This window comes from Bos taurus, chromosome 2 (genome assembly GCF_002263795.3).
Source record: "Bos taurus isolate L1 Dominette 01449 registration number 42190680 breed Hereford chromosome 2, ARS-UCD2.0, whole genome shotgun sequence".
Taxonomy (NCBI): Eukaryota; Metazoa; Chordata; class Mammalia; order Artiodactyla; family Bovidae; genus Bos; species Bos taurus.
Window position 1 is genome coordinate 71429618 of NC_037329.1, and position 23282 is coordinate 71452899.

At 42.1% G+C, this 23282-nt stretch overlaps 1 protein-coding gene across 3 annotated transcripts in view; it reads left to right on the forward strand.

Moving 5' to 3' along the window:
• Window positions 1–23282, forward strand: part of CFAP221 (cilia and flagella associated protein 221) — a 133638-nt gene that overhangs the window by 93047 nt on the left and 17309 nt on the right. For all 3 annotated transcript variants that reach the window (XM_024981066.2, XM_059878644.1, XM_024981052.2), the window contains exons 16-21: window positions 999–1123; window positions 3276–3356; window positions 7630–7737; window positions 7832–7966; window positions 21065–21223; window positions 22610–22701. In XM_024981066.2, the coding sequence (XP_024836834.1) occupies window positions 999–1123; window positions 3276–3356; window positions 7630–7737; window positions 7832–7966; window positions 21065–21223; window positions 22610–22701 (700 nt within the window). The remainder of the gene's footprint in view (window positions 1–998; window positions 1124–3275; window positions 3357–7629; window positions 7738–7831; window positions 7967–21064; window positions 21224–22609; window positions 22702–23282) is intronic.

Sequence of the window (23282 nt, forward strand, 5' to 3'; positions counted from 1 at the left end):
GCCATTGTATTATGATTAGTCAACAGAAAAATAGAGTTGTATATCACCAAAGCTATCAGCTACCATTTAATAGAAAAACCAGTAATCACTTTTTAAAATTGTCTTGGAATTTTTTGAAGAATACAAATGCCTAGGTATTGCTTTTGTTCTCCAAAGCTCCAGATACATTTCTAATGAGCAGCCATGTTTAAAAACAACTCGCATATATGATGATCTTTTATCTAGTTTGTTTCACTTTTTCTGTTTCATATTCAGCACTCCCATTTTGTTTAGTTTATGTGTTCCAGTTTCTCCATCACTTTTTTTTTTGATCTTCTTTCTCAGCCTTTATCAAGAATAGTAGAAACACTTTTATATACATATATATAATAGTATGTATAATATATATATTAGCAATCTTATGAATTTTTGCCTAACTTAAAAATTTATGACATTTTTATTCCAGTTGTTTGACTTAATGTTAATAGAATGCTAGATTTCTAATTTAAAAAAAATAGATATGCAACAAGCAACAAAGGTTTATTATATAGCACAGGGAACTAGTCAATATCTTGTAATAACCTATAATGGAAAATAATCTCAATGATAATATATGTGCATATGTATAACTGGATCACCTTGCTGGGCACCTGAAATGTAAGTCAATTATACTTCAATATAATATACATATTAAGAAAAAGTTCTATGTAAAACAGCCTCAGAATGCAAAATAACCCATTAAATAAATACCAACAGTAGTATTAAAAAAAAGAATTATGGTGTTTTGGAAGTAAAAGTAAAATTTTTTTTTAAATTGGAGGAGTTGAGGTAAAGAACAAATGAGAAACTAAGAACAAGACTACACACATACATATGTACGCACATACATGTTGTTTTTTAAATGGCCTGTGGCCAGGCCCCAGTAACTGGTATGTAGCAAATACACAGCTAAAAAGATGGTGGTTTCACAAAAGTGCCTTGAGACTCTCCAGAAGTGCTGTTCTGTTTTTCACCTGCAGACAAGAGCTTCAAATACCACCTGGGGCGAGTCAGTAAGGACGCCAGCCGGTTCTCTGTGTCTCCCCAGGAAGTACTGCCCTTTGCCTTTCCGTCCTACAGCCCTCCCCAGGACTCCAACGAACTGGTGGGTGCATGGAGGCTGCAGGTGGGGCTGGGCGCAGTCGGGGGTGACAGGCCGGTGCCGAGGGGAGCCCCACCTGGTTGGTCTCTGTCCCTCTGCCTCCTCCCAGGAGGCTCCTGAGGGAGACCTGTGCCCAGGTGATTATGATGAATGAGAAACCAGGAAGCACCTGCTGCCACCTACCTGTCCCCTGAGACACCTGTGCAGAGCTTGCTGGCCCCAATCTGCCCAAGCTGGAGACCACTGAGGCCCCCGGACTGCCGGGAAATGGGGTCTGAGGGCTGAATAGCAAACAGAGGACCAGGGGACCTAGCCTGGACCTGGGAGGCAGGCCCAGCTCAGCCAAGCCCCCTGCTGTGTGGAAACTGCAGAGGTTGGGGGTGGGTGGCCCCAGCATCTAACAGTCCAACCTCAGACTCACAAGTCCATTCCTCCTTCCCTCTTGGCAAGAAGTTTGACAGTTTATCAAATGATGCATTGTAATTCAGGTGGTGGCTACACCACGAGGCAGGCAGGACTTTCTCAAGTTCTATCAATTTAATTAATCTTCAAATTTAATAGGCAGGTTTCTTCTCTTGCAGCTGAGAAGGAAACTGAGACACAAGGGCACAGAGCCTGTAATAAAATGCTGCCTGAGTTCCCCAAGTTCACAGGTTTAGCAATAAAAAGTGTGTTTAAATCAATGTTGAAAGGGCACAAGCAAAACAATTTTTTAGTTTCAAAGAATGAAGTTGCCATGCACATCCTGTAAAGTGGGTTAAGCATTGCAGGTCAACCTAGTCAAGAGGTACAGGACTGACTTTAGAAATTTCATGTGTTTTCTGGATTAGATAATTCAATGACTTAAAAGCTCAGAATATTTGATTCCTGCACACATGCATGCTAAATCACTTCAGTTGTGTCTGACTCTTTGCGACCCCATGGACTGCAGCCCACCAGGCTTCTCAGTCCATGGGATTCTCCAGGCAAGAATACTGGAGTGCATTGCCATTCCCTTCTCCGGGGGATCTTCCTGACCCAGGGATTGAACCCTCGTCTCTTATGTCTCCTGCCTTGGCAGGTGGATTCTTTATCACTAGTGCCACCTGTGAAGCCCTATTTAGTTTCTAGAAAATGATAAATCTGTGATTTTCAAGCAATAAGAATTATCTGACAGTCAATAATTAATGGGTGGAGAGGGTGTTAGGGATGAAAAGAGATTATCACTGTGCTGTGGAACCTATTTTTTTTTTTAATAATTCAAAGCTTTTTATTTCATTTGGCACTTGAGTTAGTTCTACAGCAACTTCTCTGCTGCTCAGGGTTGATGAAAAACAGAATGCTTGGCATCCCTGTTCATAAAGATTTTTGTAATTCATTCCATACATATGGTATTTCACTATTCTAAGAACAGTATTTTAAATACAGCATGTCTGAAATTGGGAAATGCCTTATAATAATTGGTGTCATATTTACACTGCATCATACCAGTTTAATGACGGTGTCTTAGATTAGGTGAGATATAATATTTATTGAGTGCCTGTCACAGGCTGGACACTGCTCTGGGTTCTGTGAGTGATGCTGCGCATCCCCCTGCAGGACATGTATTAGGTGGTGCTCTGGGGATTAGCATCCTTGGAAGGGAAGGGAGTGGAATGGGCAGAGGAGAAGTAAGACTACAGCCCTTTGATGAAGTCCTCACTGACGTCACAAGGGGCTCTGGGCCTGGCACAGGGCGAGGACCACCTTTGTACCTTTGCTTCAGCCGGTCTTTGGAGGCAGCTGCCCCAGTGAGCACATGGCCTCAAGTGAGATAGCGCCCTTCAGCCACAGCTGCCCCTGAGGGCTGACCCCTGAGGGTTGTTTCTGTCAATAGGACTCAGGACTCACTCCTCAGGTCTGAAGAGGATTCTGGGCAACAAGTGCAGCCTCCACAACAGGGGAAAATAAAAGACACACCCTGAGAGACAAGGGTGTGGGGGTGGGCAGTGGCCACACTGCCTCCATTCCCTGCATGTCAAGCATCAACTGTAGTCAGGTATCAGCCTTGGTTGCAGGAAGAGTTATTTAGAGGGAAGAGCTGTCCACTTAATGTTCAAAATGTAGAGAAACAGAAGTATAGCTGCCTTTGCTCAATGTTGATCATGTGTCACCTTTTTGAATTTTCACATTTTAGGCTCCTGGTGGCCTTGGACCTGTCCCAATTAAATCTTCAGAAATTCAAGTCAAGCAGCCCCATTCCTTCTTCAATCTGCAGGTCAGACCTGTCATATGGTTTCATTAATTGGGTTTTTTATGTCCTAAACAAAATGTTCTTGACTCTGAATTGCTCTAATTCATTAGTTTTGTTCTATTACAGATTATAATGAATAAGATACAGTGTTTATTTCCCTGCTGTTATCTTATGTGATGCGTGAGGTGTAACAGATTCTCTTTTCCTGATGTGGTTTGTGGAAACCAGGATCTTTATTCTGTGGATATACCATATAGGATGCAAACCTGAACTCAGTGAAGCTCTGAGCCATGCCATGCTGGGCCACCTAAGACGGATGGATCATAGTGAAGAGTTCTGACAAAATGTGGTCCACTGGAGGAAGAAATGGCAAACCACACCAGTATTCTTGCTGCAAGAACCCCATGAACAGTATGAAAAGGCAAGATGATATGACACCAGAGGATCAGCCCCCCAGGTTGGAAGATGTCCAGTATGCTACTGGGGAAGAGTAGAGGGCAATCAATAGTGGCTACAGAAAGGACGAAGTGACTGGGCCAAAGCAGAAACAGTGCTCAGTTGTGGATGTGCCTGGTGGTAAAGGTAAAGACCAAAGCTGTAAAGAACAATATTGCCTAGGAACCTGGAATGTTAGGTCCATGAATCAAGGTAAATTGGACGTGGTCAAGCAGGAGGTGGCAAGAGTGAACATTGACATCTTAGGAATCAGTGAACTAAAATGGACGGGAATGGGTGAATTTGATTCAGATGACAATTATATCTACTACTGTGGACAAGAATCCCTTAGAAGATATGGAGTAACCCTCAGAGTCAACAAAAGAGTCCAAAATGTGGTACTTGGGTGCAATCTCAAAAATGACGAAAATGACAGAATGATCTCAGTTCATTTCTGAGGCAAACCACTCAATATCACAGTAATCCAAGTCTGTGCCCCAACCACTGATGCCAAAGAAGCTGAAGTTGAATGGTTCTATAAAGACCGTCTAGAACTAACACCAAAAACAGATGTCCCTTTCATCCTAGAGGGTAGGAATGCCAAAGTAGGAAATCAAGAGATATCTGGAAAAAAAAAAAAAGAGATACCTGGAGTAACAGGAAAGTTTGGCCTTGGAGTACAAAATGAAGCAGAGCAAAGGCTAACAGAGTTTTGTCAAGAGAACACATTGGTCATTGCAAGCACCATTTTCCAATAGCACAAGAGATGACTCTACACATGGACATCACCAGATGGTCAATACTGAATTCAGAATGATTATATTCTTTTCAGTAGAAGATGGAGCAGCTTCATACAATCAGCAGAAAAAAGACCTGGAGCTGACTGTGGCTCAGATCATAAACTCATATTGCAAAACTCACAGGCTTAAATTGGAGAAAGCAGGGGAAACCACTAGACCATTAGTTATATTAGTATAACTTAAATCCCTTATGATTATACAGTGGAAGTAATGAATAGATTTAAATGATTAGATGTGGTAGACAGAATGCCTAAAGACCTATGGACAGAGGTTGATAACATTGTACAGGAGGCAGTGACCAAAGCCATCCCATAGAAAAAGAAATGCAAGAGGGCAAAATGGTTGTCTGAGGAGGCTTTACAAATAGCTGAGAAAAGAAGAGAAGTGAAAAGGCAAGGGAAGAAAGGAAAGATATACCCAACTGAATGCAGAGTTCCAGAGAACAGCAAGGAGAGATAAGAAAGCCTTCCTAAGTGAACAATGCAAAGAAACAGGAAAACTATAGGATGGGAAAGACTAGAGATCTCTTTGGGAAAACTGGAGATATCAAGGAAAGAGTTCATGCAAAGATGGGCACAATAAAGGACAGAAATGGCAAGGAATTAACAGAAACAGAAGATATTAAGAAGAGGTGGCAAGAATACACAGAAGAACTGTACAAAAAATGTCTTAATGACCTGGATAATCCCAAGGGTGTGGTCACTTACCTAGAGCCAGACATCCTGGAGTGTGAAGTCAAATGGGCCTTAGGAAGCCTTACTACAAACAAAGCTAATTGAGGTGAATTAGCTTTGAGCTATTTCAGCTCAAAGGAATTGAGCTGGAATTGAGCAGGAATTCCAGCTGAGCTATTTCAAATCCTTAACAATGATGCTGTTAAAGTGCTGCACTCAATATGCCAGCAAATTTGGAAAACTCAGCAGTGTCCACAGCACTGGAAAAGGTCAGTTTTCATTCCAGTCCCAAAAAGGGCAATGCCAAAGAATGTTCAAACTACTGTACAATTATGTTCATTTTGCATGCTAGTAAAGTTATGCTCAAAATCCTTCAGGCTCAGCTTCAGCAGTACATGAACTGAGAACTCCCATTGTTCAGACTGGGTTTAGAAAAGACAGAGGGGCCAGAGATCAAATTGTCAACATTCACTGGATCCTAGAGAAAGCAAGGAAATTCCAGAAAAACATCTACCTCCGTTTCATCAACCACACTAAAGTCTTTGATTGTGTGGATCATAACAAACCATGGAACTCTCTTAAAGAGCTTACCTGTCTCCTGAGAAATTGTACGTGGGTCAAGAAGCAACAGTTACCAGACCATCTTACCTGTCTCCTGAGAAATTGCATGTGGGTCAAGAAGCAATAAGTTAGAATCCTGTGTGGAGCAACTGATTGAAAAAGGAGTATGACAGGGCTGTCTGCTGTCACCCTGTTTGTTTAACCTATTTTCTGAGCACATCATGAGAAATGCCGGGCTAGATGAGTTACAAGCCGGAATCAAGATAGGCGGGAGAAACATCAACAACCTTAGATATGCGTGTGGATGATACCACTCTAATGGCAGAAAGTGAAGAGGAACTAAAGAGCCTCTTAAAAAAAGAAAAAAAATAAATAAAGAGCCTCTTGATGAAGGTGAAAAAGGAGAGTGGAAAAAGCTGGCTTAAAACTCAACATTCAAAAAACAAAGATCATGGCATCTGGTCCCATCACATAATGGCAAATAGATAGGGGGAAAATGGAGACAGTGACAAACTTTATTTTCTTGGCCTCTAAAATCACTGCAGGTGGTGACTGCAGCCACGAAATTAAAAGATTCTTGCTCTTCGGAAGAAAAGCTGTGACAAACCTAGACAGTGTGTTAAAAATCAGAGACATCATTTTGCTGACAAAGGAGCATATAGTCAAAGCTATTATTTTTCCAGTAGTCATGTACGGATGTGAGAGTTGGACCATAAAGAAGACTGAGTGCCAAAAAATTGATGCCTTTGAACTATGGTGCTGGAGAAGACTCTGGAGAGTCCCTTGGACAGCAAGGAGGTCAAACTAGTCAATCCGAAAGGAAATCAACCCTGAATGTTCTTTGGAAGGACTGATGCTGAAGCTGAAGCTCCAATACTATGGCCACCTGATGGGAAAACCTGACTCATTGGAAAAGACCCTGATGCTGGGAAAGATTGAAGGCAGGAGGAGAAGAGGGTGACAGAGGATGAAATGGTTAAATAGAATCATCGACTTAGGTGCCATGAATTTGAGTAAACACTGGGAGCTAGTGAAGGATAGGGAAGCCTGGTGTGCCGCAGTCCGTGGGGTCGCAAAGAATCGGACACGATTTAGCAACTGAACAACCACCACCACGTGCATACCTGAAGCTACTTGAAATGCATATGTTAGAAATTTGAAGAAAAGGCATAAGTGAACAAAACCCAGTTAGTTTTCGTTGAGTTGTATAACCACTTTTGTTTTTGAAAATATGCGTATTTATTTTTCTCATTTTTTAATTTAAGTATAATTAATTTACAATATCTTGTTAATTTCAGGTGTACAGTTATTCAGTTACATGCATATATATACTTATATTCTTTTTGAGACTCTTCCCTTATGGTAGTGGTGGTTTAGTCAATAAGTCATGTCTGACTCTTGTGATCCCATGGACTATAGCTCACCAGGCTCCTCTGTCCATGGGAATTCCCAGGCAAGAATACTGGCATGGGTTGCCATTTCCTTCTCCAGGGGATCTTCCTGATCCAGGTGTTGAAACCAGGTCTCCTGCATTGCAGGCAGATTCTTTACTGATGGAGCCAGCAAGGAAGCCTGTTTTCTCTTAGAGGTTCTTACAAAATATTGAGTATCGTTCCGTGTCCTGTACCATAGGTCCTTGTAAAATATGCATGTTTTAAATTGACAAACCAGTGTTCAGTGTATCTATAGGTAACTATGAACCCTTCTGTATGTTGGGACCCAGAACAGGGCCAGGACTGTGTTGACAGGGCTGGCCCAAACCGACCAGGGCCCTAGGGCTGGGAAACGCCTCTCAAGGGCTATGAGCTCCTGTCTTCCCTCCCCCAGGTTCCTCAGCTATACAAGATCAAGAGGTACCAGCCAGTCTCTGTGCAGGAGTCTTCAGCCAGCTACAGACCTCAGAAGCTTGCTCGGGCCCTGAGGCAAGGAGCTGAGGTAACGCGTCCCACCTTTGGGAGAGGAACCACCCCCACCTTTTCCTTGCTGCCCAGGCCTCGAGACTAATGTGCTGCCCTTGGTCCTGGCCCAGGACGAAGCCACCACGGTCATCACCCTGCCCAAGCAGGATTCCTCGCCCCAGCTGCCCGGTGAGACCTCCGTCCTGAGCATAAAACTCCCCGAGGCCTTGGCCCACGCTCCAGATTACGACCCGCTTTATATTTTTGTAAGTGCCATCAGCAGAAGTCATGGTTCCCTGTCTCTTTGTTTTAGCAGTTACTTCATAAGAAAACAAAAGCAAATAGAAAACAAGCTTGTTTATGGTTACCAAAGGGGAAAGGGAGGTAGGGTAAACTAGGAGTGTGAGATTAGCAAGTACTTCTAACTGCGCATGAAACAGATAAACAATAAGGTCCTACTGTATCAGGGAACTGTATCCCCTATAACAGAAAAGAATCTGGAATATATATATATATAAAACGATCGCTTTGCAGAACACCTAAAACTGACACAATATTGTAAATCAACTATACTTCATTAAAAAAAAAAAAAAAAGACGTTGAAAAAAAGAAGACAGAAGCACCAATTGGGAATATTTTTCTCTCTTTGGAATTTCAGGGATTAAACAACATCTCACTTTTGAAATTGCTGGCCAGACTTTATTGCTTGGAGAATATCAATGTTTCTTTTAACAACTCCAGCATTTATTTTTTAAGACAATAGCTTTATGGCAGTTTCCAATTATCTGTAATATGCTCGTATATATTTTTGTGTTTATTTTAAGCATAGTTTCCATATAACATTATATAAATTTATGTACAGGTATACAATACAGTGATTCACAAGTTTTAAAGGTAAAATATATGTATATATTTTTTAAAAAGAAAACGCAACAGAAAAAAGTAAAGTCACCCCAAACTCCATCCTGAAGCTTTAGTTGATCCCTTAACCCATCTTTCAGCACTATGTCCCTGCCACACCAATCCCTGACTCCCTTTTTTTTTTTTAATGCTTTATTGGCCCAAAGTACACATTTTATTTTTTTTTTTATTTTAATTGGAGGCTAATTACAATATTGTGGTGGTTTTTGCCATACGTTCACATGAATCAGCCATGGGTATACATGTGTTCCCCATCCTGAACCTCTCTCCAACCTCCCTCCTCATACCATCCCTCAGGGTCATCCCAGTACACCAGCCCTGAGCACCCTGTCTCATGCATCAAACCTGGACTGGCAATCTATTTCACATATGATAATATACATGTTTCAATGCTATTCTCTCAAATCATCCCACCCTTGCCTTCTCCCACAGAGTCCAAAAGTCTGTTCTTTATATCTGTGTATCTTTCGCTGTCTCACATATAGGGTCATTGTTACCATCTTTCTAAATTCCATATATATGCGTTAATATATTGTATTGGTGTTTTTCTTTCTGACTTACTTCATTCTGTATAATAGCCTCCAGTTTCATCCACCTCATTAGAACTGATTCAAATGCATTCTTTTTAATAGCTGAGTAATATTCCATTGTGTATATGTACCACAGTTTTCTTATCCATTCATCTGCCAATGGACATCTAGGTTGCTTCCATGTCCTGGCTGTTGTAAACAGTGCTGCAGTGAATATTGGGGTACATGTGTCGCTTTCAATTCTGGTTTCCTCATATATGCCCAGCAGTGGGATTGGTGGGTCGTATGGCAGTTCTATTTCCAGTTTTTTAAGGAATCTCCACACTGTTCTCCATAGTGGCTATATTAGTTTGCATTCCCACCAACAGTGTAAGAGGGTTCCTTTTTCTCCACACCCTCTCTAGCATTTATTGTTTGTAGACTTTTTGATAGCAGCCATTCTGACCAGCATGAGATGGTACCTCATTGTGGTTTTGATTTGCATTTCTCTGATAATGAGTGATGTTGAGCATCTTTTTATGTTTTGTTAGCCATCTGTATGTCTTCTTTGGAGAAATGTCTGTTTAGTTCTTTGGCCCATTTTTTGATTGGGTTGCTTATTTTTCTGGAATTGAGCTGCAGGAGTTGCTTGTATATTTTTGAGATTAATTCTTTGTAAGCTGCTTCATTTGCTATTATTTTCTTCCATTCTGAAGGCTGTCTTTTCACCTTGCTTATAGTTTCCTTTGTTGTGCAGAAGCTTTTAAGTTTAATTAGGTCCCATTTGTTTATTTTTGCTTTTATTTCCATTACTCTGGGAGGTGGGTCATAGAGGATCCTGCTATGATTTATGTCAGAGTGTTTTGTCTATATTTTCCTCTAGGAGTTTTATAGTTTCTGGTCTTACATTTAGATCTTTAATCCATTTTGAGTTTATTTTTGTGTATGGTGTTAGAAAGTGTTCTAGTTTCATTCTTTTACAAGTGGTTGACCAGTTTTCCCAGCACCACTTGTTAAAGAGATTGTCTTTTCTCCATTGTATATCCTTGCCTCCTTTGTTAAAGATAAGGTGTCCATAGGTGCATGGATTTATCTCTGGGCTTTCTATTTTGTTCCACTGATCTATGTTTCTGTCTTTCTGCCAGTACCATACTGTCTTGATAACTGTGGCTTTGTAGTAGAGCCTGAAGTCAGGTAGGTTGATTCCTCCAGTTCCATTCTTCTTTCTCAAGATTGCTCTGGCTATTTGAGGTTTTTTGTATTTCTATACAAATTGTGAAATTATTTGTTCTAGTTCTCTGAAAAATACCGTTGGTAGCTTGATAGGGATTGCATTGAATCTATAAATTGCTTTGGGTCGTATACTCATTTTCACTATATTGATTCTTCCAATCCATGAAGATGGTATATTTCTCCATCTATTTGTGTCATCCTTGATTTCTTTCATCAGTGTTTTATAATTTTCTATATATAGGTCTTTTGTTTCTTTAGGTAGATTTATTCCTAAGTATTTTATTCTTTTTGTTGTAATGGTGAATGGAATTGTTTCCTTAATTTCTTTTTCTGTTTTCCATTGTTAGTGTATAGGAATGCAAGGGATTTCTGTGTGTTAATTTTATATCCTGAAGCTTTACTATATTCATTGATTAGCTCTAGTAATTTTCTGGTGGAGTCTTTAGGGTTTTCTATGTAGAGGATCATGTCATCTGCAAACAGTGAGAGTTTTACTTCTTTTCCAATCTGGATTCCTTTCTTTTTCTTCTCTGATTTCTGTGGCTAAAATTTCCAAAACTATGTTGAATAGTAGTGGTGAGTGTGGGCATCTTTGTCTTGTTCCTGACTTTAGGGGAAATGCTTTCAATTTTTCACCATTGAGGATAATGTTTGCTGTGGGTTTATCATATACGGCTTTTACTATGTTGAGGTATGCTCCTTCTATTCCTGCTTTCTGCAGGGTTTTTTATCATAAATGGATGTTGAATTTTGTCAAAGGCTTTCTCTGCATCTATTGAGATAGTCATATAGTTTTTATCTTTCAGTTTGTTAATGTGGTGTATCACATTGATTGATTTGTGAATACTGAAGAATCCTTGCATCCCTGGGATAAAACCCACTTGGTCATGATGTATGATCTAAAAAGATATTAAAAAATATGTTGTTGGATCCTGTTTACTAGGATTTTGTTAAGGATTTTTGCATCTACGTTCATCAGTGATATTAGCCTGCAGTTTTCTTTTTTGTGGCATCTTTGTCTGGTTTTGGTATTAGGGTGATGTTGGCCTCATAGAATGAGTTTGGAAGTTTACCTTCCTCTGCAAGTTTCTGAAAGAGTTTGAGTAGGATAGGTGTTAGCTCTTCTCTAAATTTTTGGTAGAATTCAGCTGTGAAGCCATCTGATCCTGTTGGAAGATTTCTGATTATGGTTTCGATTTCTGTGCTTGTGATGGGTCTGTTAAGATTTTCTAATTCTTCCTGGTTCAGTTTTGGAAAGTCATACTTTTCTAAGAATTTGTCCATTTCTTCCACGTTGTCCATTTTATTGGCATATAGTTGCTGCTAGTTCACTTTTCCCTTTCATGCATTGGAGAAGGAAATGGAAACCCACTCCAGTGTTCTTGCCTGGAGAATCCCAGGGACGGGGGAGCCTGGTAGGCCACCGTCTATGGGGTCGCACAGAGTCGGACACGACTGAAGTGACTTAGCAGCAGCAGCAGCAGTAGTCTCTTACAATCCTTTGTATTTCTGTGTTGTCTGTTGTGATTTCTCCATTTTAATTTCTAATTTTGTGGGTTTGATTCTTCTCCCTTTTTTTCTTGATGAGTCTGGCTGATGGTTTGTCTATTTTATTTATCTTATCAAAGAACCAGCTTTTAGCTTTGTTGATTTTGGCTATGGTCTCCTTTGTTTCTTTTACATTTATTTCTGCTCTAATTTTTATGATTTCTTTCCTTCTACTAACCCTCAGTTCGGTTCAGTTCAGTTCAGGCTCTCAGTCCTGTCTGACTCTTTGTGACCCCATGAATCGCAGCATGCCAGGCCTCCCTGTCCATCACCAACGCCCGGAGTTCACTCAGACTCACGTCCATCAAGTCATGATGCCATCCAGCCATCTCATCCTCTGTCGTCCCCTTCTCCTCCTGCCCCCAATCCCTCTCAGCATCAGAGTCTTTTCCAATGAGTCAACTCTTCACATGAGGTGGACAAAGTACTGGAGTTTCAGCTTTAGCATCATTCCTTCCAAAGAAATCCCAGGGCTGATTTCCTTCAGAATGGATTGGTTGGATCTCCTTGCAGTCCAAGGGACTCTCAAGAGTCTTCTCCAACACCACAGTTCAAAAGCATCAATTCTTCAGCGCTCAGCTTTCTTCACAGTCTAACTCTTGCATCCATACATGACCACTGGAAAAACCATCACCTTGACTAGACGGACCTTTGTTGGCAAAGTAATGTCTCTGCTTTTCAATATGCTGTCTAGGTTGGTCATAACTTTTTTTCCAAGGAGTAAGCATCTTTTAATTTCATGGCTGCAGTCACCATCTACAGTGATTTTGGAGCCCAAAAAAATACCCTGGGGTGCTTCATTTCTTCTTTTTCTAGTTGCTTTAGGTGTAGAGTTAGGTTATTTATTTGATTTTTCTCCTGTTTCTTGAGGTAGGCTTGTATTGCTATGAACCTTCCCCTTAGCATTGCTTTTACTGAATCCCATAGGTTTTGGGTTGTTGTGTTTTCATTTTCATTGGTTTATACTTATATTTTGATTTCTTTTTTGATTTCTTCTGTGATTTATTGGTTATTCAGAAGTGTGTTGTTTAGCCTCCATATGTTTGTATTTTTAATAGTTTTTTTTTTTTTCCTGTAGTTGACATCTAATCTTACTGCATTGTGATAAAAAAAGATGCTTGAGATGATTTCAGTGTTTTTTAATTTACCAAGGCTAGATTTATGGCCCAGGATGTGATCTGTCCTGGAGAAGTTTCTGTGTGCACTTGAGAAAAAGGTGAAATTCATTGTTTTAGGGTGAAATGTCCTATGGATATCAATTAGGTCTAACTGGTCTAACTGGTCCATTGTATTATTTAAAGTGTGTGTTTCCTCGCTAATTTTCTGTTTAGTTGATCTATCCATAGGTGTGAGTGGGGTATTAAAGTCTCCCACTATTATTGTGTTATTGTTACTTTCCCCTTTCATACTTGTTAGCATTTGCCTTACAAATTGCGGTGCTCCTATGTTGTGTGTATATATATTTATAATTGTTATATCTTCTTCTTGGATTGAGCCTTTGATCATTATGTAGTGTCCTTCTTTGTCTCTTTTCACAGACTTTATTTCAAAGTCTATTTTATCTGATATGAATATTGCTACTCCTGCTTTCTTTTGGTCTCCATTTGCGTGAAATATCCTTTTCCAGCCCTTCACTTTCAGTCTGTATGTGTCCCTTGTTTTGAGGTGGGTCTCTTGTAGACAGCATATATAGGGGTCTTGTTTTTATATCCATTCAGCCAGTGTTTGTCTTTTGGTTGGGGCATTCAACCCATTTGCATTTAAGGTAATTATTGATAAATACGATCCCGTCGCCATTTACTTTGTTGTTTGGGGTGTGAGTTTATAAACCTTTTCTGTGTTTCCTGTCTAGAGAAGATCCTTTAGCATTTGTTGAAAGAGCTGGTTTGGTGGCGCTGAATTCTCCGAGCTTTCGCTTGTCTGTAAAATTTTTGATTTCTCCTTCATATTTGAATGAGATCCTTGCTGGGTCCAGTGATTTGGGTTGTAGGTTTTTCTCTTTCATCACTTTAAGCATGTCCTGCCATTCCCTTTTGGCTTGAAGAGTTTCTATTGAAAGGTCAGCTGTTATCCTTATGGGGATCCCCTTGTGAGTTATTTGTTGTTTTTCCCTTGCTGCTTTTAATATTTGTTCTTTGTGTTTGATCTTTGTTAATTTGATTAATATATGTCTTGGGGTGTTTCGCCTTGGGTTTATCCTGTTTGGGACTCTCTGGGTTTCTTGGACTTGGGTGGCTATTTCCTTCCCCATTTTAGAGAAGTTTTCAACTATTATCTCCTCAAGTATTTCCTCATGGCCTTTCTTTTTGTCTTCTTCTTCTGGGACAACTATGATTCAAATGTTGGGGCATTTAACATTGTCCCAGAGGTCTCTGAGGTTGTCCTCACTTCTTTTAATTCTTTTTTCCTCTCTGCTTCATTTATTTCCACCATTCTATCTTGCATCTCATTTATCCTATCTTCTGCCTCAATTAGTCTACTGTTGGTTCCCTCCAGAGTGCTATTGATCTCAGTTATTGCATTATTCATTATTGATTCACTCTTTTTTATTTCTTCTAGGTCCTTGTTAAACTTTTCTTGCGTCTTCTGAATCCTTGTCTCCAGACTATTTATCTGTAACTCCATTTTGTTTTCAAGATTTTGGATCATTTTTACTATCATTATTCTGAATTCTTTTTCAGGTAGACTCCCTATCTCCTCCTCTTTTGTTTGGTTTGGTGGGCTTTTATCATATTCGTTTGCCTGCTGAATATTTCTCTGCCTTTTCATCTTATTTAAGTTGCTGTGTTTGGGGTGGTCTTTCTGTATGCTGGAAGTTTGTGGTTCCTCCTTATTGTGGAGGTTCCTCCCTGTGGGTGGGATTGGACAAGTGGTTTGTCAAGGTTTCCTGGTTAGGGAAACTTGCATCGGTGTTCTAGTGGGTGGAGCTGGATCTCTTCTCTTTGGAGTCCAATGAAGTGTCCAGTAGTGAGTTTTGAGGTGTCTGTGGGTTTGGTGTGACTTTTGGCTGCCTGTATTTTTGTGCTCAGGGTTATGTTCCTGCATTGTTGGAGAATTAGCTTGGTATGTCTTGCTCTGAAACTTGTTGGCTCTTGGGTGGAGGTTGGTTTCAATGTAGGTATGGAGGCTTTTGGATGAGCTCTTGTTGATTAATGTTCCCTGGAGCCTGACTCCCTTTTTAATACCGAATTAAGTCCAAGCTCCTGACAATGTGAGGCTGAGCCGATTCTCCCCACTCCACTGCATGTGTCCTGGCCAGCCTGTGTGTTCCCCCATCACCTGCCCTCAGGGGCGTCCCCCTTCCTCCTTATACTTGTAGATATGTAAACAGTTGGAAACGACTGAAGCGACTGAAGTGGCATGCAAACCCCAAGTATAATGAGCAAAGCATTATGGTGGAGTGCTTGAGTGATGTCTGCATTGTCTCCAGGGGCAGAGGAGGCATCCAGGGCAGCGTGGACTCCACATGACAACAGTACAGGTTTCATAAAGGCACATCATTAAAGCAAAATAAAAGGCCATTATGAACTCTGAGTAAAAGTCAGACAGGAAATCTGAGGAGGTTCTGTGTAAGTGCAGAATCATCAGTAAAATGTCGCCATAGTTGCCCTGATTATGGTCTGTTTTTTAAGAACACACACACACATGCAGAATGAAGAAGGACCTTAGATACTGCTGAGAAAGTCTCCCCTGGGAGAATCTGTGTCTCTGATGTGGCAGAGGTGCTGGTGGTCACACCAAGGGCAGATGGGATGCAAACCTGCCTGGTTCCTGGCTGTTGGCCTCAGCGCTCCTCTTCCTAGCTCTGCTGCTTTCATCCAAAGAGCTGTGATACCTGTGTTTTGGCCACTAGGGGACATGTTCCGGTAGTCTCGTGGCAGAATGGAGGGGCAGTTCCTCAAAGAGGAACTCAGAGGTATAACCAGTAATGCTGAAGAAGCTGGAGTTGAATGGTCCTGTGAAGACCTACAAAACCTTCTAAAACTAACACCAAAAACAGACGTCCCTTTCATCCTAGAGGGTAGGAATGCCAAAGTAGGAAATCAAGAGATACCTGGAGTAACAGGCAAGTTTGGCCTTGGAGTACAAAATGAAGCAGAGCAAAGGCTAATAGAGTTTTGCCAAGAGAACACACTGGTCATACAAACACACTCTTCCAACAACACAAGAGAAGATTCTACACTTGGACATCACCAAATGGTCAATACCAAAATCAGATTGATTATATTCTTTGCAGCCAAAGATGGAGAAGCTCTATACAGTCAGCAAAAAACAAGACCAGGAGCTGACTGTGGCTCAGATCATAAATTCTTTATTGCAAAATTCAGGCTTAGCATGAAGAAAGTAGGGAAAACCACTAGACCATTCAGATATGACCTAAATCAAATCCCTTACGATTATACAGTGGAAGTGACAAATAGATTCAAGGGATTAGATTTTATAGACAGAGTGCCTGAAGAACTGTGGGGGGAGGTTCATGACATTCTACAGGAGGCAATGATCAAGAACATCCCCAAGAAAAAGAAATGCAAAAAGGCAAAATGGTTGTCTGAGGAGGCCTTACAGATAGCTGAGAAAAGAAGAGAAGCTAAAGGCAAAGGAGAAAAAGAAAGATATACCCATTTGAATGCAGAGTTCCAAAGAATAGCAAGGAGAGATAAGAAAGCCTTCCTCAGTGATCAATGCAAAGAAATAGAGGAAAACAATAGAATGGGAAAGACTAGAGATCTCATCAAGAAAATTAGAGATACCAAGGGCTCATTTCATGCAAAGATACGCACAATAAAGGACAGAAACAGTATGGACCTAACAGAAGCAGAAGAGAATAAGAAGAGGTGACAAGAATACACAGAAGAACTATACAAAAAAGATCTTCATGACCCAGATAATAACGGTGGTGTGATCACTCACCTAGAGCCAGACATCCTGGAATGAGAAGTCAAGTGGGCCTTAGAAAGCATCACTACAAACAAAGCTAATGGAGGTGATGGAATACCAGCTGAGCTATTTCAAATCCTAAAAGATGATGCTGTTAAAGTGCTGCACTCAATATGCCAGAGAATTTGGAAAACTCAGTGGTGGCCATAGGACTCAAAAGATGAGTTTTCATTCCAGTCCCAAAGAAAGGCAATGCCAAAGAAGCTTCAAACTACTGCACAATTGTACTCAAAATTCTCCAAACCAGTCTTCAACGGTGCGTGAACCGTGAACTTCCAGATGTTCAAGCTGGATTTAGAAAAGGCAGAGGAACCAGAGATCATATTGCCAACATCCGCTGGATCATCAAAAAAGCAAGAGAGTTCCAGAAAAAACATCTATTTCTGCTTTATTGACTATGCCAAAGCCTTCGACTGTGTGGATCACAACAAACTGTGTAAAATTCTTAAAAAGATGGAAACATCAGACCATCTTGCCTGCACCCTGAGATATCTGTATGCAGGTCAAGAAGCAGCAGTTAGAACTGGGCATGAAACAACAGACTGGTTTCAAATCAGGAAAGGAGTACATCAAGGCTGTATGTCACCCAGGTTATTTAACTTATATGCAGAGTACATCATGCGAAATGTTTTGGGCTGGATGAAGCGCAAGCTGGAATCAAGATTGTAGGGAGAAATATCAATAGCCTCAGATATGCAGATGATTCCATCCTTATGGCAGAGAGCAAAGAACTAAAGAACCTCTTGATGAAAGTGAAAGAGGACAGTGAAAAAGTTGGCTTAAAACTCAGCATTCAGAAAACTAAGATCATAGCATCTGGTTCCATCACTTCATGGCAAATAGATGGGGAAACAGTGACAGACTATTTTCTTCGGCTCCAAAATCACTGCAGATGGTGACTGCAGCCATGAAATAAAAGACACTTGCTCTTTGGAAGAAAAGCTACGACCAATCTATAGAGCGTATTAAAAAGCAGAGACATTACTTTGCTAACAAAGGTCCATCAAGTTAAAGCTATGGTTTATCCAGTAGTCATGTATGGATGTGAGAGTTGGACTATAAAGAAAGCTGAGTGCTGAAGAATTGTTACTTTTGAGCTGTGGTGTTGGAGAAGACTCTTGAGAGTCCCTTGCAAGGAGATCCAACCAGTCCATCCTAAAGGAAATCAGTCCTGAATATTCGTTAGAAGGACTGATTCTAAAGCTGAAACTCCAATACTTTGGCCACCTCATGCGGAGAACTGACTCATTGGGAAAGACCCTGATACTGGGAAAGATTGAAAGCAGGAGGAAAAGGGGACAACAGAGGATGAGATGGTTGGATGGCATCACCAACTGAATGGACATGAGTCTGAGTAAGCTCTGGGAGTTGGTGATGGACAGGGAAGCCTGGAGTGCTGTGGTCCATGGGGTCACAAAGAGTCAGACACGACTGAGCGGCTAAACTGAACTGAACTGAACGTCATAGGACATTTAGCTCAGTGATTTCCAGACTTCATTTGGCACCAGAACCCTCTCATCGGCTGAAGTTCTACATAGAAAGGCTGGGCTGGCAGTGGGAGAGGGGCTTTCCTGAGAAGGGTATCCCAGCAAAACCCCTTGATCTCCATGGTAAAGTTTGGACACCACTCTCTTGTCCCCTAGACCCACCCGCTACCACCTCCCTCACCACTCTGCAAGTAGAAAGAGACCAGTTTTGCAGACATAACATATATCAACATATACCAACTTCTATACTTTAAGTGCATGCAGTTTATTGTATATCAATTATACATCAATATGGCTATAAAAGAAAGAATTTGGAAACCCTAAGAAACAAACATAAAAGGCAATGTTGTTGTTCAGTCACTCAGTCATGTCCGACTCTTTGCAACCCCATGGACTGCAGCACACGAGGCTTCCCTGTCCTTCTCCATCTCCTGAAGATTGCTCAAACTCATATCTATTAAGTTGATGATGCCATCCAATCATCTCATCCTCTGTCACCCACTTCCCCTCCTGTCTTTAGTCTTTCTCAGCATCAGGATCTTTTCCGGTGAATTGGCTCTTCACATTGGGTGGCCAAAGTATTGGAGCTTCAGCTTCAGCATCAGTCCTTCCAATGAACATTCAGAGTTTATTTCCTTTAGGATTGACTGGTTTGATCTCCTTGCTGTCCAAGAGACTCTCAAGAGTCTTCTCCAACACCACAGATTGAAAGCATCAATTCTTTGGTGCTCAACCTTCTTTATCGTCTAACTCTCACATCCGTACACAACTACTGGAGAAACCATAGCTTTGACTGGATGGACCTTTGTCAGCAATAAATAGTGGTTATAACAAGGAAAGCTCTACAGTAAGTCTTGGGATGATATCTGTGCATTATCTACAGGGGCCAGAGGAGGCATCCAGGACAGGATAGACTCCATGTGCCGACAGTACAGGTTTCATAAAGGCACATCATTAAAGCAAAATAAAAAGCCATTATAAACTCTAAGGGGGAGAGTCAACTAAAAATTGATATGTGTTCCAAATAGGATACCAACTAATATTTGGCATGATTTTTAAGACTTGATGGAAAATTTAAAAATATTAATAGAGTCCATCTTGCTTTGATATTAGAACTTCCCTCTGTCACTGACCCAGAGGTCGTGATAGTGAACCTTCACCCAAAAGCTATAATCCAAGCCTGTGCTTGGCCTGGCAGAGAAACATAATGACACAGTTAAGACAAAAATAAATGCTCTTTACTATTGGGTTGGCCAAAAAGTTCATCCCATCTGTGGAGTGATTGTTCACAGAGTGCCTAAGTGGTGCAAGCTGGGCTGCTTGCTTTGTCTCCTAACCTTGGCTCCTCCCGTTATGTCCTTGCACCCAGGTGTACTTAAGGGAACCTGCACAGGAATAGGAAACGTCCCCTATCTCCCCACCCCCACCTGCTTTACTCTGCATCCTCGACCTCCCTGGCTTTCTCTCGCCAGGGCCCCCATCTTTCACCTTATTTATTTCCGGCCCTGCAGTTGCTATCTGGGTCAGATTTGGGAGCCAGTATTTGCATTTGCCCCTGTCTCAGCCCCCACCCCATATGGCACATTGAAGAATGGGAAAAAGAGCTGCTCTGTACACATAGGTATCTCCTGCCTCTTCCCTCAGCTGCAGAGCTCATTGAGATGTGGTTGCTGGGGCCCTGCCGACTCCCTCAGGGGGCATCATTGCCTCCCTGCCCTCCTGCTGCCTTTACAGTCATGAGTTCAGGCAAGAGCCCACTTGCTCGGCATCTTTCTCCTCGGCCCTGGCTGTCGGTCAGCCTCCCTGAACTAACAGAGGACTGCCTTCCCAGCATTTGTGGCTGGAACACATTCATCACATCTACCACAACCAAGTGCTGCTGTCACACCTCCCTGGCCTGGCTGCATCATCTTTAAGTTGTGGGGAACGTTTATATCTTGACAGTGAGATTGGGTTTCCATCAGTCATATGGTGATTTGTGTGTGTGTTTTAAAATAATTACTCAGACAAAAAGAACAGAATCTCAGTGGTTCTTAAACATCTGAATTAACCATGAGGGAGCTGAAAGCTATGTTGTTTGGGACAAGAGCAGGGTTTTTATTGGATAAGCCCCAGAAGGAACATTAAAAGGCTCCATGTTTTTGTATATTTTGATATAATTGCTCTGTACCTCCATTAGTCCCACTGGAAAATTAGTAAAAAACAGGATCTCCCTTAAAGCCAGATACTACATCCAAATGGAGACTTCCTGAATTAAAGACATCACCAAAACAACGTTAAACGTTGACATTTCCTGATATATCAAATGCCACCCTCTCCTTTATCTTCTCTTTAAACTAGTTTTAAAAAAGCTGTTTTTCCTTTCCAAAACCAGAAGCTCATTTGCTTTTTAAAACCAGTTTGCTTATTTACAGTTAGGACTGATCAAATTTAGAAACAAATACTTTAAGCTGTGGTTTCATTTGTGCTGGTTTCCACGGGAGCCTAGTAAATCCATGTGATATGTGATGCTCAGCCAGAAAAGTGACATCTGTGAGTGACCATGACCACAGCCCATCTGAAACCACCTCTACTCTCCTGCTTCTCTTTCCCAGACAAGCTGATGCGGAGTCAGAGTGTCCGTACTGGTGGGAGCCATGGGGAAGCTCAGCTGATGTCTGTTCTGTGCCTGAGGTGAAAGCTGGTCAGCAAAAGAGACTCTTTTTTTTTTTCTCTCCCTCTTCTGCAGAATCCCAGCCCGGGATTGTTTGCTGTGAAGCACCCTCTGACTTACGTGGAAACCTTGATCGATTACCACCTGTGCTCCCACCCCAAGTACAAGTTCACCAAGGAGTGCCACTGCGGCTCCAGCATCCCCATCACCCAGAAGCAATTTCTCCATCACACGGTAAAGCCGTCCCAGGCTCAGCAGCAGAACTGGCCCTGGGCTGCAGGGACCAGGGGGTGGGGGACAAGGAAGTGAGGGGTCACAGCTGGAACTGGGAATAAGAGAGTTTGCAGCCACAGCTGCAGAACAAGGATAGTAACCATGGCACAGGGGCACTGGCATGCCCCAGCCCAAGAGTAGGGCAGGTGGGTTCGCCACACCACCCCTGTCTGCCTGTGCCCACTTCCCAGGCTTCATGTTGGCCCCTTTCAAAATTCTTATTCTCTTTTCCTTTGAAGGCTATGCCTAATATTCATTTTATTCCCACTGTGACCATGTAAGAGAAGTCACATGGTGGTCACAATCCTGGGGTCTGACGTTCTCTCTCTTTGGTCCCTAACAAGGAGAGAAAGGTCAGAAGGGACAAGGTGGTGATGTGACAAACACACAGTGAGAAAGAGGCTCTCCAGAGTCCCTTCTTCCCTGGATAACCAGCCTGACCTCAGTTTCCAGCAACATCTCCTGCAGGTGACCCTCAGCCCTTCCACACTCGACAAAACCCCACCTTAGGTCATCATCTTGGCCCTACTCCCGCCAGCCCCACTTCACACCTCTTCCCACATCACTTTCCTGCCTCTTGGGTGTACAATTCAAGCAATGACCCATGTGGTCCTCACTCCCTTCCCCTTCATCATCCCTGAGTCCAGCCACCCTGGGTCCCACCAGTCTGCTTTACACACCACGTGACTCGCTCTCTTCCACCTGGGTGCCAACACCACACGACTACCAGCCCTTACCCCCTGCAGAAGCCTTCCTGCCATTCAAATCTTACCCAGTCCTTCTCCACTTTGAAAGCCATCCATGGTCCCTGCTGCGCATGGGAGGAGCTCCAAGCTCATGAGCTTGGCCCATGAGACCCTTCACAACCAGCCTGCCTTCCTGGCCACATTTTCTGTCAACCCCCATCACACTCCCTGCACTCAGTGACCCCTGATCACACCCCCCTTGGCATCTCAGTGCACTTGCACATGCTCACCGCCCCCCATCCCCACTGCCTGGAAGAGCCTTTGATGAACTGACCCATGCTCTCTAAATGTTGCATTAGCATCACATTCACAGTAATCAAAACAGATCGAGAGGCCTGACCTGCCCCTCCACACCGGGACCCTTGCTTCTCTGCCTCATAAGTCAGGGCACAAACCTCTCCTTCGTCCTGCTTTAATTCCTGCTGCTTCATTGAACACTATTTACTGGAGTGGTTGTCTTTTTTAGCCTCAGAAAAATTCTATTAAGCTTAAATGATAAATCTTGCAGTTCAACTTTAAACACTGAAAATTAGCCAGCTGAGTGAAATTGAAGTGCTTCCTGGACTTTACCTGTGGTCCCCCTGTGCTGGCTCTATTACAGGACATAATACCTGGAGTGATGACCTGGAAGAGGTTCCAGAGCCTGGTGTTCTTATCCCTGCCCGAAACTTCTAAGACAGAGGTGTTGCCGAGGTAAGCCCAGCTCATGTTGCCTCAGAGGGGTATGTGTGCCCCTCAGATTACAGAGATTGTGACCCCGAAAGTTGCCTACCAATAAAATATCAAATCATACTTTTGGTGCATGAGGGAAGTTCGGTAGTCAGAGGGATATGATGATGTGTAACTGATTTTCATCTCTTTATCTTGAGATAAACTTTATTTTTTTTTAACTTTTATTCACATCTAGTTGATTTACAATGGAGAAGGCAATGGCACCCCACTCCAGTACTCTTGCTTGGAAAATCCCATGGATGGAGGAGCCTGGAAGGCTACAGTCCATGGGATTGCAGAGGGTCGGACACGATTGAGCGACTTCACTTTCACTTTTCACTTTCGTGCATTGGAGAGGAAATGGCAACCCACTCCAGTGTTCTTGCCTGGAGAATCCCAGGGACGGGGGAGCCTGGTGGGCTGCCATCTCTGGGGTCGCACAGAGTCGGACACAACTGAAGCGACTTAGCAGCAGCAGCAGTTGATTTACAATGCTATGTTAGTTTCAGATTTACAGCAAAATGACTCAGATATGCATGTATAGATACGTGTATCTATGTAGA